Below are 20,420 nucleotides of genomic sequence, written 5' to 3'. Positions count from 1 at the left end.
ATAAAATGAGCCTAGAAATAAGTTGTTGTTATATCAGTCACCAGGAAGCTTTCAGAGCCTACCAGAGGGCATGGGGAAAAGACATGTGAGTAAACTCACTAGCCTAAGAGGTACTGCACTGAGCACTAAAAACTGACTAAAATGGATTAAGACATCAAATATGTAATAAACCGTGAGTTTATAAGATAATTAAAGAGGAAAGAAAATCATTGGTCACCTTTGGAGACTGCTAGGGTATCAACTCATTATCATGAAAACTGATAAAAGCAAGAAGGGATAGACTCAATCACTTTTGCTGCCTTTTTTCTGCACAAAGTATATTTCATGTTGACCCAGCAGTTTATAAGAGAAAGTTATTTTTAATAGAAGTTTTCTAACTTAATAAATACAGAAAAAAGGTAGAATTCAAAAATTACTATTTTTTAATCCCCAAAGAAATAATAGATCTAGTGAACGGCCATTTATGACTGTGGAAACTAAAGATAAAAGTTGACAGGGATCTTTATAACGGAGGCATCAGACTGATGACTCCTGAATGTCATGTCGGTCCTAATAAAAGTGAGACAAACATTATGTATCTCCTGTTTTATTAAATAGAAAATAAACTACACTACCAACAAAGTATTCTTGCCAAAAGAAAAAAGAACATTAACCTAAATCTAATCAAACTATAATATCTAGCTAATATTTACAGGAAACAGCAAAAATAGAGGAAGAAATTAAAGCACACCATGAGGAAACATTTGGCCAGAATGTTGGAAAACCTTGACAAACAACATGGTTTCCTTAACAAATAAAGACATGAAAGGGAGTAGCATGAGAAATATTATATATTAAGAGTGACGTAAGAAATAAACCAGGTGCTATGTATGGAACTTGTTTGGACTCTGATTAAATAAATCCAGTGTAAAAAGACATTTTTTAGACAATCAAGGAAACTTGGACTGTATATTAGATGAAATTAAGGGGTTGTTGTTAACTTTGTTAGGTATGAGAGTGACCCCGTGGCAAAGTTTTTTTTTTATAAAAGTCTTTATCTGTTAGAGAAATATACTATTTATAGGAGAAATAGCCCAGCACAATGCTCCCCACTCCAGAAAGTAGTAAGGAGATAGAGTAACAAGATTTGGACAAAATGTTGATAATTTCTGAAGCTGGATGATGGGGTAAGTGGAGTATCATCATATCATTCTCTCTGCTTGTTTGTATGTTTCAAGATTTCCATAATAAAATTATTTTAAGGTCTCAAAATATTCAGTGACAGTCTAAGCTTGGAATCACAGTGGAATTTTCATGATGCTCCTATAATAGTGGAGACACAGGAAGATAAGAAGAGCATCACACTCCTCTGAGTAGACTTCATATCCCCCAACCAGCAGAAAATATATCTCCCAGAGGTCCCCACTAAATTTTATACTAAAAGATGGACACTGAGATACTACTTGCTTAATTCACAGAAAATAAAATACTCCCCAGAGATTGGAAGATATCCCTTCACTAGGGTCTGTAAAGCCTTCTTTATTCAAGACAGCATTTCCTGACATAGAAGATATTCACCTATTTAAATGTGAAATGAATCACTCAGAGGGAGAAAAAAAAATCACGTTACTACTTTTTACAATACCTTTCTATAATATAAACACAATCATTTTCTTAATTTAAAACTGGGACTATCAAAGTTTTTAAGTACATCCTGATTTTTCTATGGCTTTGCCTCCGTGTCAACAGAAAGATGATATTTCCCCTGTTGGCTGCAGAGCTTGTAATACTTGCATAATAAATTGGAGAGGAAAAAGACCAACTCAGTTCAATTGCAACTGAAAATAAGCATGTGTAATTGTGTTTGTCCTGACTCTTCTATCTCATAAATATATATAATATATATTCATAGATTTAACCACAACCCATAAAAGATTTTCAAAATTGCAGAATGTTTATTCTCTATAAATTTTTAGTTAGAGCTGCATCCCAGCTGATTCATTTGGCTTTTTATGATATGTAAATTAGTTTTAGGATTTACTATAGTCTTTGACAATGATAGATAACACTTATAAAAACCAATGATGATGAAGTCAGTTGCCATAAAGTGACCACAGGGTCCAGGAAAGTAAAGAACAGACATGATTACTCTGTCCTCAAAACTGGAAGGCACATAAGAATCTCTTTTGGCAGATGCCTAAAGAGGAGGAAATTAATATATTGATCAGTGTATTTATTTCCAAGGGCTGTCATAACAAAAGACCACAGAGTGGGTGCCTTAAACAACAGAAATATATTGTCTCATAATTCGGGAGGCTAGATGTTCTAGACCAAAGTATTGGCAGGGCTGGTTCCTTCTGAGGGCTGTAAGAGGGAATCTGATCTATGCCTCTCTCTAGTTTCTGGTGGTTTGCTGGCCGTCTTTGGCATTCCTTTGCCTGCCGACACATCACTCTGATCCTTGCCTTCACATTCATGTTTTGTTCTCCCTGTGTGCGTCTCTTCGTGTGGCATTCTTTTTATAAAGACACCAGTCACAATGGATCTGGGGTCCACCTTACCCCAGTATGACATCATCTTAACTAATCACATGTGCAATGACTTGATTTCCAAATGAAGTCACATCACATTCTGAGGTACTGGGGGTTAGGACTTCAATATATATTTTTAGGGAGGAGACAATTCAACCCATACCAGCCAAGAGAATCAGAAAACAAAGAGATCACCATACCATTTTCCCCAGTTCAGCTGGTAAAGATCTGCTTTCTGATTTTATACAAATATGTTGACATGTTTTCTAGCCACAGTAGAACAAAGTGTCTAAAGATAGCCTTAATGGGGCTGTAATCAATGTATTAGTTAGAATACAGGTTCAAGTTGCTACAACAATGAAATGTTACAGTGAAAAATGAGATGGAAGTTTATTTTCCCATCAGTTAATCATCTGAGAATAAGCAGTCCAGGGATGATGTGACAACCTTGAATTATCAAGGACCCAGGATTCTTTTATATTATTGCCATCTTTAATGTGAAGCTGCCATCTCCAGGCTCAAATGGCTGTTTCAAATCTTGCTGCCATGCTCACTACACATCTATTAAGAAAGAAATTGGGGCAAGGGAGTGTGTGCCCATTCCTTTTGAGAGCACAAGTGGGAAATAGAACACATCACTTTTCTCCTCCTATTGAACAGAACTTGGCTAATGACGATAGCCAGCTGCCAAAGGCAGTCCTGGGCTATCCTGAAGCTGGGAAATGCAGTCCTAAACCCATGACTAATTAAAACACTCACTGTGGAAGAACAGAAGAGCAGACGTGGTGTGGCCACTAACAGTCTCTGCCAAAGCCAGTCAATGTAATAATTCCTCAACTTCTTGCAGACTTCTTCCATTCTTATGAAATTGCTCACCTCCAAGTTTCAAAGACTTCATTCAGTTCTTATACTTTTAGGTCTCTCTGCAACATTTGATATAACTGACCAGTTCTGGACAAGTAAATGTAAGGGAAATTCTACTTGTACTCCTACTATTTTCCACCTTCCAACAAGAGATTCTAAAGAGAACTCTCTTCTCCCATTTTGCTGCTATATGCAATTGTATGAAGACATGAGGTAGCCATCTTTGCACTGAGGGACAAACCTAAGAATTAAATCAAAATGTTAAGAAAAGTATCAGTGACAACTCTGAGTGGCTACACCAAATCTGAAATTTGTCACCTCAAGACTTATTGCCATGTGAGACTGTGAAGTTTTTTAGTGCTTGGATCACTGTTGATCAGGAATATTTTGTTACTTATAGCTGAATGCATTGTAACTAATTGTGTGAGGAACATGCAAATTTCCCTCTCTGGCACCATAGCACTCTAAAATTCCAAAAGCCAGTATAAACCAGCAAGTCAGTTTGGATACCCACGAAGAAAAAGCATCATTTGGAAGAACTAAAGACATGAAGGGATCATCTAGTGATGAAACTTTCTGGCTAAAGATGAAATCCATATGCTACTATTATAAAAGGACAGTGAGCTTGCTTACATTGGAGGAGAAGCATAACAGGGTAGATTGGAAAAGGATATTCACATGTAAATTCATCCTGGGTCTCTTTGTTCAGAATTAGCTTATAAATCAATTTTATAGTTAGCTACATGCCTAGGAAACTCTCAGTTGCCCTAGTAGTGAAAAAAAAAAAAAGAGAGAGAGAGAGAGAGAGAGACAACCATATGTATTTACCAGCAGTAGATCTTCTGAGATGGGGAAGGAACTGATGAAGTAGTTCCATTGTTTTTGAGTGGTTATTTACAGAAGTCATTTGTACCACTTTCCAACCTGATTTACATGTAATCTACAACCTTTTGTTCCATCTCTTTAAAAAAAAAAGTGTCTATTTGTCTACATTACCTCTCATTAGAAAATACTTTCACAAGTGTAATTCTTAATTTATTATTAAACGTTCTATTTAATATTGACAATTTTACATAATATGCATCAAAAAATATAGACCTGGAAGGGGGACCATTCAGTGTTTTTTTAAGTTACAGAATCCTTAAAACCAGAGTAGGCAGAGTCCAACAAATAAAACACAGACACTTTGATATACAAAAGAAAATCTTCTCCAAAATCGTTCTCCCACCTACCCAACCCACTATTTTCCACCCTTCTCAGGAGTTTCCAACACATGGTTTGGCTCCAATGAGCCACTCCCAGCAGCAGCCACAGACACAAATTGAATCTATTTTTTTAGATCAACAGATCAGATCTGTTACCTCCTGGTGTTCTTTATGTGTAGATGAATAACTATGATATCTATAATGTAAAAATTTGGTTTTCTTTTTACACATAAGTTGCAAAACATGAACTGCATGAGCTGGAAGAGATGATAGCTAGGTTTCTGTGGGTTATCTGGGGCCAAGAGTACTGGTCAACAGAAGGCTGGATGCAGAAGGTTTAGTAGGTGGTACAAGGTAGCCACCTTGGAACAGCTGCTAGGGAGCAACAGGGAATGACAAGCAGACTGAGGGAAGCTCTGGTGGAGGGATGGAGGTGGTGGAAAATAATTCATAAACTTTTCTGGGTAATGAGAAATATTCTTTTTAAAACCATATCATAAGTACTAATATAATTTTTTTTTGTCTACAGTCAACTACTTTCAAAATCTCCTTCTCTTTTAGGCCCTGGAAGTTTTACACTAAAGACTATGGTGTCATTAGGAAAAATGATGACAAACCCTTGAAAATCTGATTTGATTAGCTACTTCTCCAGCCATTAACTTCCATAGAAACAATCTCTAGAATAGCAATTCATCAAAAAGTGTTCCAGGTTCATTCTAATTCAATATATTATGTGTAAGAGATTAAGCCATATATTGTTAGGATTATTATAATTATATTATTAATATTTTCAAACCTTAAAGTTTATTTTTGAAATAAAGGTTGGTTTTTTTTCTCCTAAATGCCAAAGCTTTTACATACATACAAAAGTATGACGTGTGGTTTAGAAATTTATTTGACAGTCTGGGAAACTCCTAGTTAACTTAAATAATAATTTTGAATGCAATTAGTACTTGGAAGCAATTGATGTCAGATTGTCATACCTTATTCTTTGGGACATTGAGCTGGGTATTTCATAATGCCTCAAAATAAATTTCAAAACAGTATTTATCAAGTTGTCTGGAGCCTCTTTCCCCCAAGATTAGAGTATCCAACACAAATGCTGTATAAGATGTGACTTGCAGATTACTGATTTTTAAACACCTCTCCAGAATTTATACACAAAATTGAATATTTTCTCCTTAAGATTAGTCACCTTTTGACACTTACACATTCATCCCAAATACGATCACTAATTGTCAAGGCCTAGGTACTAGTAAAATGCAGGGCATATGAGTAAGTTTTAATAAATATTCTGTGATTGAATGAGTCCGTGAATGAATGAGTGCGTGAGTGAGTGAGCAAGTGATAAAAGAACAGTAAGTAAATTTAGAACCTCCCTCTTAAGGATTACCTTCCCAGCCAGTAACACTTTCATTTTAATATCTACACTAATGGCAAAGCTTTGTTATTTGGGGTGAATTGGATTAATGAAAACAGTCAAAAATCATTTAGAATAAGCCTTGAGAATGAGAGACACAATCCACTGGGATAAGGACACTTAGGAAAACACAAGGCATGATCAAAATATTACAAGTCTGACTCTCTCATAATTGGGCTCTGAAGGCAATTCCAGAAATGATTCGAGCATCAACAACTCTGGACTAGGCATGCCAATTGCAGGGTGACTGATTAGTAAGGCTATGCTCATCTGAATGTAAGAAAACTGGCATGCTAACTTTCTATTTCTCTGATTAGGCTTATACATTTATGGCCAAGGTTTATATAATATTTTGTAAATGTGACTGGGAGCAAGGTCCTATAACTTTAGTCTAATCTGAAATCCACAAAACCTCATATTTCCCATCTGTATGATGAGAAGAATCAAACTAGATTCCTATAAACTCTTCCAGTGCTAACATTCAACAATTTTATAAATAAAATATGTTAAACATTGTTCACATATCTTCAACCATTTTTACTAATATTTCAGAGGTTTTGTATTGAAGGAACTGTCCCTTAAACAACCCCAAGGCCTCAAGGGAAATCATGCTTTAAGCTGAAGACCACGAGGTACATGGCTGCCGGAGCAAGATAAATGGAACAATCTCTCTTTCTCTCTCTCCTTCTCTCCCTCTCTCTCTCACTCTCAAACACAGATACAGACACACACACACATTTCTGTCCCATTAGCAGTAAACTCTCCCTGTCCCCAAACAGGGACGATTATAGAGGTCAACATGGTAATTCATTTAGTTCACATTCACGTGAAATCACTTATATACGGTATACAGAATAAAGCTGGTCTTCAAATGATTTGTCAACTTTTCTCTAAGTAGTTACAACTTCAAAAGCGGAGGAAGTGCCTTCAAATGAAAGTATGACAGCGGGCTTCAGAATGTCCTGCTTCCGATTGTGTCCGAAATATTTTATTCTGTAGATGCCAGGCTGGGCAGTGTCCGGAATATGCCATTCTATTGTTGCATTGCTCCGACCCAGTAATCCCTTATGCCAGTGAAAACTGTTGGTAGAAAACAAACAAGCAAAATCCAACTTTACTCTTAAAAATGTGTAATTAGAAAAATGCATACTTATTCATTTAATGAATACTCAGGAAGAAGCTAGAATGAGCAAGGCACTATTTAGACACAGAGGATACAGCAATGAACAAAACAGACATGAATACCTATTTTCTAGAAGAGAAACTTTAAAAAACAAAACAGCTCTTTGTAGAAATATCTTTACTTGTTCTACCTTTCTAACTACTTAAACTCTATCCATCCCAGGAATCCTTACCTGATACTCAAGAACACAGGATGTCTCCTGCTTTGGAATTGCTATAGCATCCTTTTAGGCCTTATCATACTCTGCATCAACTGACACTTCTTTTCACATCTAGACTCATTTGTTTAAAATATACATTTAGTGAGCACATGTGCCAGACTCTATTCTAAAAGTACTGCAGATACAGTAGTCAGCAAGAAAGATATGGTCCAAAGTTTTATGCAGTTTATGTTCTACTTGGGTGGAGATGAAAATAAAGGCAACAAACAAACCAATACATTTTACAATTTTAAGAATGGTAAGTGTAACGAAGAAAATAAGACAGAAGTTTCTCCAAGAAGATGTCATTTAAACTAAGTCTACAGAGATCTGGAGGAAGAACATTCTAGGAAGAAGGAACAGAGAATACAAAGAGTCCAAAGCAGGAACAAACTTGGTACGGCCAAGAAACAGAAAGCAGGTCTGCTGGTACAGGGAACAGTGAACTGTGGACTAACAGTTAAGATGAGAGAAACACATGGGGTCAGATCATGTTGGCCCCTGCAGACCACAGAAGAGAGTTCAGTTATTCTCAAAGATCCCGTGTTTCTTAGTAATAAGACGGTACTCTCAATAAATACTTGATGATACTGCTACTAATGAAAAGGCAGAAGTCTAAACAGATCCTCAGTATTGATAGCTATTCTGACTTTTAGCTTTTGAAAATAAATCATTCTTTTTTTATTATCTGCATTACCTTTTTTTACAATAAATATCTATTACTTGTTAAAAATCATCCATTCTCTAGAGTTCTAAAGATCAAAGAAAAAATTATGCCCATGTTTATATACGGCTATCAAAATGGGCCACATGGCCAAATCCCTATTTTCAGTTAACCATCTGAACCTAGCTAACATACAAGTAACCACTTAGTTTGAGGTGATCTGAATTATATACAATATAATTGTATATAATATACAAAACTTTACCCACTTACATGCCACTGTCCTGTGGTATGAAATTTATAGACCTGGGAACAGAAATGTTTTCTTATTTCAGGTACTTTGTCAAATCTTCAAAATATCTATTCAGCATAGGAATTTGGTAACAAAAGGCACAGAGATATGTCATATTATCTCCTTGCTTAAGTCAGTAAGAGTTAAACACCCTAGTCTCCAGTAACTCAAATGAAGAATCACTGGTCATACACAAATATGCAATACATGTCAGGTAGAGATTCATTATTTTCCCAATAGAAATGTCAGGCTCTACAGAGACATCTCAACACCCTCACCCAACACTCCTTTCAACTAATTTGCAAGAAAGCTAGTCAGCTTTTTAGGAGTAGTACCTGTGACCATGGGGGGGGGGGGGGAAACAGAACTAACAGATGTCTGTAAGAAGGGAAGCCATAACCTCATTAGCACCTAATCTTACATAAGCACACACTACATTGTTTTGCAGAAAAAGAGAATCAAAATGAAGTCTAATAAATCAACTAAATATGTCCAGAAGGCAATTTGATATCATTAATATCATATATTGAATCAACCTGCTCATTTGTCTTCCCAGCATCACAAACCAACTGTTTTCAAGGCCTGAGAGACATATATAATAGACATGCTCACCGGGTCTCCCAGGAGGCATCATTATACACTATCTGCCACGATGCTGAAGTAGCCTCATATTTCTCCACAGTGAGGAAGGTCTGATGAGTCTGAAATGCAATTAATACAACTGATCAGGCACAGCACAGTGACAAGAAGGAAACTGGTTTTAAATATTCCCCTTGTTGACCATATGCTAATTTAACAATACCTTGTATGAGAATACATTCACATTTCATCCAAATTCATAGGTGTTCCTCTTAATATTCTATGCAATATCTTCAGAATGTTAATTTATCTAGTCTATTAAAAACTATGACTTTTTTTAGAAATTTGAAAGAAGTATAATTGTGGATCTGATAGCAAATTTTGGAAATTAGGGCAAAGAAGAAACTGGGAATAAAACTTGAGATTTAAAAAAGGCATAATTCAAACCTTTTCCTGACATGTTCATTGCTCTATATTCCAAGACTTTCTCTAGTCACCTCAAGATTTAGGAGGGAAAATGGTAAAATTTCATCATCTTTCCATCTCCAGGTAAATGAATTATTAGCTAATGTACCTCCCTGAGTGAAAGGATTAAAAAAAAGTACATAAGTCTTTCTTGTCCTGAGGTTGTAAAGGCAGTCACTATATTTTGTCATAATGAATTCCTAGAAACCACATCATAAGCAGATTTTATTTCCCCATGGGAAGATTGTTATAATAGAAAAATTTGTTTCAGATGAATCGGTTTAAAATAAAACACAGATTTGAATAATATGACAAGTTAATAGAGACAAAGGCCATAAATCTTCTAAAGTATCCTTTAAATTTCTTTAGGTTGTAGACCTTAAAGGTAGGAATTATGTCTAATTCACCTTTACCTATCATAGTTCTTTACACCTATCATTTACTGGTGCTCAGAACTCTTGGCTAGATGGATCATTTATTTACAGAAGTGTCTCGTATTAATAATTATTTAAAATTCTTCCCTAGTTATTCAATTGACAGATTACATTCCATAAAGATGTTTTCATAACCATGATAACTTGTAAAGAGAGCTATTTCTGTCCACTTAAGGCAAAATGACATTGGGAAGGCATTAGATGGAGGAGGAGATAGGGTGGGCTCTAATGAGTATGTCTAAAGTACAGATTGGAGAACAAGTCTAGGCCTCTGAATATCAGGGACAAAACGTGTGACCATCCTTTCACCACCTCCCTACCAAAATCTCTTCCAGATACATAACTAGTTAATACAAGTTACTTAATCTCTCTAGGCCTCAGTTTATTCATCTGTAAAACAGGGATAATGAAACTTAACTCATCTGGTAGCAGTGAGGATTAAATTAGATACATGTGATAATATACACAAAGCACTTAGCCTAGTACCTGCAAATAGTAATCATTCAATAAACAGTAATGATGATATGATGATTACTAATAAGGAAGGGTACTGGAAATTGTTTTATACCCAGTCCCAGAGCATTCTTAGAAAATAATTTTATTACCATTATAGTGCTTTAAGCATTTTGTTCTCCAGCTTCTCCATGGCAATAATGCTGATAGAATTTTTCCTAAGGAAATCAGATAATAGCTAAACCTACAGTTTTGATATAACACTTTGGTATCTTTAGGAAATATTATAAACATTATAACATATTTATGATATGTAAATATTCCAGCATAGCTTGACTTCTTAGAGAAATTATTTCAAACAAGTGCATATTGTTTATCCACACAGCCCAACATTTTTCCCCAATGTCATGTTTGACAATGTCATACTGTTACAATTGTTATATGAACGAAATGGGAAGTTTCATTTGGAAGAAAGGTGATTATAAGTGACTGTGCCCTGGGAAGAACACCTCATCAATAGGGTGAATGCATCCTCAGCTACAGAAAAAACATGACCTTGAAATCACATTCATAGGGCCACTTTCTTTTTCCACTATAAATTTATTGTTTGAATGTTTACAACTAGATGTCCAATTATTGCTTGTGTAGTTATAAGAACATTTTCAGAAAGTTATAGAAAAGTAAAATTATTTTATTAATAGATATATATGTATATAATTTATCACGTCTGATAAAAACAAAAGTCAGAAATGCATTGTAAGAAACTATTAACAGTGATTACATCTGCAAAGCAGGTTTGTGGGTAAAAGACTACTTTTACATTCTATTTTATGCACTTTCATATTGCTTTTACATTGGATATGTATTTCATTGTGCCATTTTTTAAGATTAATAAATAAATGTCCTATTAGTGCCAGTGGTAAAGAGTAAGGAAATGGCCAATGCAAGATACAGTAATGCACATGGGCCAGGATTTCAAACCAGGAGATCATCCACCAGGGATCCATGATCATCCTGCAACAGTAGAGATGGAACCAGAAGTAGTAATGATGGAGGAGGAGGAGAAGCCAAAAAGGGAGGAAGGAGCCAGAAATACACTTCACTCTATTGGTACTTTACTTATTTGACCCTATTTACAATAGTAGAGTTCTAAATTTGAAAACAGTCATGTTAGGTCTGTTGGAGGGTAAACAGGTGGCAAGAAAGTGGCTAATGGTAGAGAGTGGGAACCGAGTTGTAGCTAGGAACCAAACTGTGGCTAGGAACTGTTCCCTGGTGGGAACATACGTGGTAAAAGTTCCTACTAACCTTTAACTGACCTAGAGCTCAATACCATCTAATTAGCATGGCATGGGTGGAGCTTCGTGAAGGATTCTGGGGAAGACCCACCCACAGAAAGGGAAACTGTTACAGAACCAACCTGTTATATAACCACAACCTGTCAATCACCTCAAAGGGCAGGAAACGACAACCAATCCTCCCAGGAGAAAGGCAGGACAAACTAGTGAGCTTAAAAAAAGCAGTGTGTGCTCAGACTTCCTTGTCTTCCACCACTGGTGGAGATGGACCTGTTCCACTCACTCTGGGATGTATTTGCGCTTTGTGTAGCTTTCTTCTTTACTTTCATTCTTTCATTAATGTGATAAACTGTATAACACTGCTTTGTGTTTGTGATCACTTGTCATCGGCTCTGCTTGGTATCAGTACGCATTCTTAACACTGGGAACCAGGGGACAAGGGAACCTAGTAGTCATGTGTTGGATACATATGGAAAAATGCGGCATTAGGTGATTTCATTATTGTGTGAACATCAAAGAGTGTACTTACACAAACCTAGATAGTATAGTCTACTACACACCTAGCCTATATGGTACAGATGATTCCTCCTAGGCTACAGATATGTACGGCATGTTACTCTACTGAACATTGTAGATAACTGTAACACAATGTATCTGTGTATATAAACATAGAAAAGGTATAGTAAAATATGGCATTATAATCTTATGGGACCACCATTAACTATTCAGTCCATCATTGACTGAAACATCATTATGTGGCCACGACTGTACACAAATGGGATTGTGTTCAAATTAACTTCTTCTTGAGAGACAATCCCAAGACAATGCCTTTCTATACACATTATGCTATATGTGATCCTAAGAAGAGGCAGTTGTTTCCTGTGTGCTTTTTCCCAGACCCAATCCACATTAACTGTACCCACTGAAAATTTTTTCACACCTACAAAATAAGATGCAAAACAAGTTGGCACATTTTTATCTTTAGGTTGTTAACATCTAGAGGGATAGTCAAGTGAACAAATGACCAAAAATTGGATTTGGATTTGTAAAATAAAATCATTGATACTTACCCGGTTTTCTGCTGAATTCTTTGGGTTAGCACCTACAAATACAACTTCAGCAACTTCTCCCTGAAAATAAAAACTCATTTGATGACTTTTAATAAAAATATTTTTGCTATATTCATATCTGAAGCATTATCTATTATACATTCTAGGATTCAGGGTGCCTGTATGGATTCTATTCTACTTAATCAGTGAATTATCTTCTAAGAATATCAGAGAGAATAACCCTTGCAATAATAGATACAAGAAGTTGTGACCAGTAAATTACTCCAGAATTTTTGGCCAATGAATTTGCTTTTGGTAGACTCAGATACAGATGAAGACCTAGAGCTATAGTCCCTATTAGTGACAGCACATTAAAAGGGCTCCTTTTGCCCTTATTATTTTCTTACATCTTCCTCCCACATAAATACAGAGGATTGAATGAATCAAATAAGAGTAGTCAAAACTTCCCATGGATGACTTACACTTACATTATACTTATATTTATAGTTAAACTTATATTTATGTAAGAAAGAGTGACACCAACCAAACTGAAAAATGTCATAATTCAAAAGGATTTTACTTCAATATGTGTTTGAGGTTGGGGGGTGGTGTTGCTAGAGGAAGTAGGGAAGGGATTCACACCAGAGAGAAAGCTGCCCTGGCCCTGCCTAAAAAGCTTAGTAATAGGTAAAAGCAATGAAACTAAGAGCTAGTTCTCTGAAGATACAAATTTCCAAAATCAGGAAGAAAGAGGAAGCATCATTATCAACTCTGCAGAAATAAAAATGATTATAAGGAAATATTAATATTATGGACAACAAAAGAACAAATTTTATATTATATCAGAAAATTAAATATCTTGGATGAAATGGGAAAATTCTTAGAAAGATGCAAATTCCTAGAAAGATACAGATTCCTAAAAAGACAAATTAAATTCCTGGAAAGATATGTAATTGACTCAAGAGAAAAAAGAAAAACAGAAAATCTGAATAGACCTATAACAAGTAAAGAAACTGAATTAGGAATTGAAATTTTTACCATAAAGAAAAGCCCAGGTCCATAGGACTTTGCTGGTAAATCCAATTAAATGTTTAAAGAAGAAATAATACCAATCCTTTGCATACTTTTTCAAAAAATACAGAAGTAACCATTGTCCAATTCACTCTTTGAGACCAGTATTATCCTTATGCCAAAGGCACACAAAGACAGCACATGTAAAGAAAACTACAAGAATGACTCATGGAGATGAATATAAAACTCCTTAGCAATATATTAGCAAACATGTAAAAAGTCTTACATGCATGACTAAAGGGCATTTAACAACTGAAAATCAATTAATGCAATATACCATATTAAAAGAATAAAAGACAAAACCACATGACCAGTTCAGTAGACACAGAAAACCATTTGCAAAAATTCAACACTCATTCCTGACAAAAACCCTGAACAAACTAGGCATAGAAGGGAACTTTCTCAGGATGATAAAGAACACCCACAAAATTCTAAAGAAAACATCATACTAAATGATGAAAAACTGAATACTTTTCTCCTAAGATCAGAAACAAGACAAAGAAATCCAGTCTCACAACTTCTATTCAACACTGTGTTGAATCTTGAGCAAAAAGAACAAAGCTAGAGGCATTACACCACCTGACTTTAAAATATACTACAAAGCTATAGTGACTAAAACAGTATAGGGCTGGCATAAAAACAGACCAATGGAATAGAATAGAAAGCCCAGAAATAAACCCATGCATTTATAGCCAATAGATTTTGACAACGATGCCAAAAACACACCATGGGGAAAGGACAGTCTCCTCAATAAATGATGCTGAAAAACTTGATATCCACATGCAGAGGAATGAATTATACCCCTATCTCACACCATATACAAAAATCAACTCATAATGGATTGTAGACTTAAACATAATACCCGAAACTATGAAACTGCTAAAAGAATACACAGGGTGAAAGCTCTATGACATTGGTCTGGGTAATGATTGTTTTAATGTGACCTTAAAAGCATAAGCAACAAAAATGAAAATAAAAAATGGGATTACATCAAACTAAAAAGCTTCTGCACAGCAAAGGAAACAATCAACAAAATGAAAAGGCAGTCTATGGAATGGGAGAACATGTTTGCAAACAAAATATTTTGATAAGGGGTTAATATCCAAAGTAAATAAGAATCTCAAACAACTCAATAGCAAGAAAACAACCTAATTTAAAAATGGGCAAAAGATCTGAATAAAAATTTCTCAAAATAAGAAATGCAAATAGCCAACAGATATATAAAAAAATGTTCAACATCACTAATCATCAGAGAAATGCTTCACATCTGTTTGATGGATATTATAAAAAAGACAAGATATAAATATTGGCAAGGATTTATAGAAAGGAAACTCTTTGCATAATGTTGGTAAAAATGTAAATTAGTACAGGCATTAGGTAAAACTATATGGGGGTTCCTCAAAAAATTAAAAATAGAACTACCATATGATACAACAATACCACTTCTGGGTATATATCCAAAGGAAATGAAATCAATATGTCAAAGAAATACCTGTACTCCCATGTTCATATATTATTCACAATAGTCAAGATACAGAATCAACCTAAGTGTCCATCAATGGATGAATGCATAAAGGAAATATATACACTACGGAACACCATTGAGCCTTTAAAAAGAAGGGAATCCTATTATTTGTGACAGCATGGATGAACCTGGAGGTTCATGCTTAGCGAAATAAGCTGAGCACAGAAAGACAAATACTGTATGATCTCACTTATATATGGAATCTTAAAAAGCTGAACTCATAGAAGTAGAGCAGAGTGTTAGTTACCAAGGACTGGGAGGTTGGGGGCAGTTGAGATGTCATTTTAAGGACATAAAGTTTCAATTAGATAGAGGTAATAAGCTCAGAAGATCTATTATACAACATAGTAACTATAGCTAATAAAAATGTATAATTTGAAAATTGTTAAGAGAGTAAATTTTAAGTGTTCTCACCACAAAAATAAAGTATATAAAGTAATGATAAGTATGCATGGAATGGCCATTTCACATTTATACATATTTCAAATGTATAAATGTACTATACACTTTTATATACATTTATACATATTTCAAAAGAGTACACTGTACAAAATAAATATATACAATTTTTATCAATTTAAAAAACTAAATTAAATTTTTAAAAACCCAAACATTCTATTGGATATTCTAGCCAGTTCAATAAGAAAAAAGAAAAATTTAAGACATCCAGAAAAGAAATCCAGAAAGAAATAACTTGTATTTGTTTGCAGATGACATGATACTATATGTAGAAATTATTACAGAATCCACACCAAAAAAAAAAAAAAATCTTGGAACTAAGACATGATTTAGCAAGATTGTAGGACACAAAACTGATATAAAATAGTAATGGTACACATCCTGCTTCATTCTATACCGTATGCTTTTCCTATCCTTGATTTAAGAGACAACTTAGCTCCAGTGAATGGTTCCATGACCATCCAAGAAAAGGAATAATTTGGATTTTAAAAGTTCAAATTTATGCATTTACCCCCAGAAAAATAATTATTTTCCCATTCTCATTACTTTTTCAGAGTTCTACAGAGATAAGAACAATTAATTATCATTATCATTGCTAAGAGCTGGTTTATAGCATGATTACAGGCAGATGGTGACACTAAACAACTTCCTTCCCCTCATCCCCGAAAACAGCCCTCTAAAGGATTCAGAGATCTCTGTGAGTCTTACCACTCTGTATTCAGCTTTTGCTGGCTGCAGAACATCCCCAAAGGCTCTGCCTATTGGTGCTCTATCCACAGTATTAGGAATTAATGGAGTTATTAGTTGTTTGAAAAATGGAGGCTCTGGACCTATGCTCAGGTTGGCTACTGTGTCCTGGAACAGAAAGCATTTGCTTAAGGAGGGCACACACAGAGTCAAAGAGCCTTTCCCCAGGCCTCCACCCCCAGAAATGCCTTTATTGAAGGAAACATGTGGTGCACACATACACACATACACACACTCCAAAAGCTAATAACCTTTAACCAAATATGAGGGCCACCTTGCTAAAATGTGAGCCTAAACATCCATAATTTAAACTTTCATCATTAGAAGAAAGTTTGGGTTATAGGCAACTGTACATTCCCCTAGGAAGGGGATTTAGTGATCTAAGTGCAAGCTTAGGAGCACACTGCTCGGGTTTAGATTCTGGGACAGAGAACTGTGTAACTCTGGACACGGGCCTAACACATGATAAATTAGCTTTCATAACATGACACTATCCTTTTAATTTTCAAAAAGTATTGAGCTTCTTTCACCCAAAGTCAGTACCAAGTTTTTCTTGCATCCTCGTCTGTGCTAATAAAAGAATACATATATTTTTAATTTAAAAAATTTAAGATCAGCCCACATCCTGACTGGCTTAATCTATGTTTTCCACAAAATGTACCATTTTAATAGTGCCATCAAAATGCAAATCTCAATTTGTAAATAGCCCATGATATATAATGTTCTTTAATCCTCACATCATATATTTAATTTTTACAACAGCATATGAGGTAGGTATGCATTACCATTCCCATTTAACAAATGAGAAAATGGGCTAGGAGATAATGCTTTTTTTTTAAGATCACATAGCTAGTCTTAAGGTGTACAACCATAAAGTTGACCATGAAACAAATTTCTGCAAAACAAATGCATTTTTCATCACTGAATATCACTATAAAATTTGAAGAATCTACTTTTTTGGGAAGAACTATAGACCTATGACTATAATGAAATTTAAACAGTGGCTATCTCTAGGGATGGGTTATAGGTTTATACTCTGTACAATCTGAATATCATATAAGCAGGTTTAGCTTTCATGATATAAATAAATATAGTTCTACTTTGGAAAAAACAACAAACCTAAAACAGACAGTAACATTAAGATAAAACAAAAATCAAGTATTAAAATATATGCAAAGTAAATATGTTGTACTGAAATTTCAAACACACGATCATCAACTAATGATGGAGACATATGTTGAAATTGCCAGTATTCAACTGATTTGACCTATAGAAACAGTGATTTCATTTGTTTCAATCTAATACATCCAAGCTCTTTCTTTAAAAGGGATTTATTGTCTTTGCTATGCTATAATTGTTTTACAGCTTTTATTGAGGCGTCTATGATATTATATAAGGGTCTGTTTTATTATTTTAAGCTCTTTATCCTGTTTATTGACTGATCTTCTGACACCACAATTATAGCTTCATAAGTAACTACATCCAAGAAGGAAGATTTCCACAAGTGAAGCTGCTTTAAATTAAGTAAACTTGTTCAGCTGTATGTATTTTAGGTAGCTGCAATGTTGCATTCCAAGGTACTGCTGTATTTCATCAAACATAAACCTCCATTGATTATAACAACTTATATTCTTTTTTGAACCACTAAGAAAGTAAAAACATGCTACAAAACATAGTCATAAGAGTCCTCTGATTAAAAAATGCATCCCTATTTCACAGATATAGTAATGTGAAAAATGGGCCTTTCAGAAGTGATGACCTAACTCAACTCTCAGAGGGCAGAAAATCTGGCAAAGATTAGAGAACACTGGCCCAACTCAGTTACAGTTATGGTTATGGCTATCATTATAATTAGCTTGATCACTTATCTCCAAGCCTATTTGCTCATCTGAAAAATGGAGGAAATTGAGATCTCCTTACTTCATGTCATGGTTGTAAGGATAATGAGATGCCCTGTATGAAAAAAGCTGCCACTACTAAAGAATGTTAACTAAATCTGAATTTTATTGTCAGTAAAATTTCATTTCTTTTCTTAGAGATACCACATTGCTATAACTTTTTAAAATATAAAGGTTGTCAAAGAAACTGAACACTCAAAGCTAAGGTTCTGTTTCACTTCTCCATACATTTCCTCACCCTAACCCCCCTCAACACACACACACACACACACACACACACACACACACTATTCGATTACCGTAGCAATGGCCTTAGCAAGGCCTCTGAAGAGCTGGATGTAGGCAGACAGAGTGTGTGGCCCATAAATTGTAGATGCTGCCTCGTATCGTTGCACCTGTAGGAGAGGGAGGGGAAGTTGTACATAGTTCTGCACATAGTTCTATCGGTTTACAGAGGTGTAGCATTTTAGATGAGGGTGATGCTTGAACATCTCACATAATTCAAAACTGGCAGAATCTTCGAGATTGTTTATGACAAAAAAAGATGGACATTTCCATTTACCAGCCAAAGTAAATGGCTCCCATCAACTACTTGTTAAAGGCACTGGATTCTCTTTGCTTATGCTATTTAAACTGTCACTCTATTTAATCTGAAAGAGAGTGCAAGCTCCTGAGCTTTGGTCAATTGCAAGTATTTGCAATATTAATGTTTCCCCCCAGGGCATGCATCAGTAGAAAACAGAAAAGAAAAAAGAGTCCTAGTAACTCCTGGATAAATTGCATGCTGATGGTACTAACTGGAGAAGGATGTTTAATCCATTGTGGATCCATGAAAGAGAGCCAATGCATCTCCTTTCACCTAGCCTCCAACCCTTTGGTTGTTCCACAGAAACCCTGAAGTCATCTAATCTAAAACAGACCTCATCATTCATCACAGACATACCAGCTTCCCCTCCAACATTCTTCACCTCAGTGAATGACTGAGGTCTCCCACATGAGGATCAGCTGGCAGTTACCTTAGACTCCTCTCTCTACATCCTGTAAGGCTCCAAATCTGGCAGTTCTACCTCCTTAAAATCTGTTGAGTTCTTCCATTTTCCTGTCTCTACTGCTTTTACCTTATTCAAACCCTGATCTCTCACCTAGATCCTAACTACAACTTTTTAATCAACTCTCTACCTCTACACATTCCCTTCCAAAATTCATTTTCTACACTTCCTTCCTATTGTCCTTTCTAAATCATAAATTTGATCAGAGCATTCTCTTGCTTTGAATCCTACAGCAGTTCCCCAAAGCCTTCCTTATTGAGTCAAAGCCCTTTAGCATAGCTTGTAAGACTCCATCAACTAACCCCTGCCTCCCACCCTAGCCCTGTCACATTACCATCCCCCTCAACATACTTACTCAATGGTTCTCAACCAATTATTGTCCATTGATGTGCTGAGTCTGCCCCTCCAGACCTTTGCATATGTCGTTCCCTCTATATGGAACACCTTCTTAATTTTTATTTGCCTAACACTCATTGGTTCTCAAAAACTCAGACAGATGTTATATCATCCTGAACAGTCCCATTCCTCAAAAACCCAGTCTACACTGGTGTTCTTTCTCCTTATTTTTCTATCACCTTGTGCATGCCTTTCATGGAAATTTAACATCTGCTTTCCTCTTTGTACTAGACCATGAATTTCCAGTGGTCTTGAGCACAAGGACAGATTCTTTTCATTGTCATGTCTCAGAAAGTGGCTAGTACAGTATCTGTCACAACACCTATCTGTTGAATGAACAAATTAATTAATAGTAATCCTTGCAGAAGCATATAGCTCAACCAGGAGACAAGATAATAGGAGTTCTTAAGCTTGTTTGTGCCATGGACTTCTTTGGTAGTCTGTTGACAACTAAGGACCTCTCTCAGAATAATGTTTCTAAATGAATAAAATACATGAGATTGACAAAGGAAACCAATTAGACTGAAACACATTCACCAAACTACAATAAGCCGATTTTGTGATATAGTAACTTATATGCTTCTTTATTATGCTATTGAATACCAAGATCTAGCAGCAGATCTAATAACTACTGTGATTTAAAAACAGCGATAAGAATAA

General features: G+C 35.4%; 1 protein-coding gene across 3 annotated transcripts in view; it reads right to left on the bottom strand.

Annotated features, from left to right (window-relative positions):
- Nucleotides 1-4,396: 4,396 nt before the first annotated feature.
- ASAH2 (N-acylsphingosine amidohydrolase 2) overlaps nt 4,397-20,420 on the bottom strand; it is a 91,120-nt gene continuing 75,096 nt past the window's right edge. For all 3 annotated transcript variants that reach the window (XM_012762867.3, XM_012762869.3, XM_020280561.2), the window contains exons 18-22: nt 18,615-18,710; nt 16,379-16,525; nt 12,637-12,696; nt 8,950-9,038; nt 4,397-7,079 (exon numbers count right to left, since the gene is read on the bottom strand). In XM_012762867.3, coding sequence (XP_012618321.1) covers nt 6,890-7,079; nt 8,950-9,038; nt 12,637-12,696; nt 16,379-16,525; nt 18,615-18,710 — 582 coding nt within the window. In that variant the 3' untranslated portion in view covers nt 4,397-6,889. The remainder of the gene's footprint in view (nt 7,080-8,949; nt 9,039-12,636; nt 12,697-16,378; nt 16,526-18,614; nt 18,711-20,420) is intronic.

Source organism: Microcebus murinus, chromosome 14 (assembly GCF_040939455.1).
Source record: "Microcebus murinus isolate Inina chromosome 14, M.murinus_Inina_mat1.0, whole genome shotgun sequence".
NCBI lineage: Eukaryota > Metazoa > Chordata > Mammalia > Primates > Cheirogaleidae > Microcebus > Microcebus murinus.
Note: the sequence above shows the minus strand (reverse complement) of the source record. Positions and strands in the feature narration are given on the sequence as shown.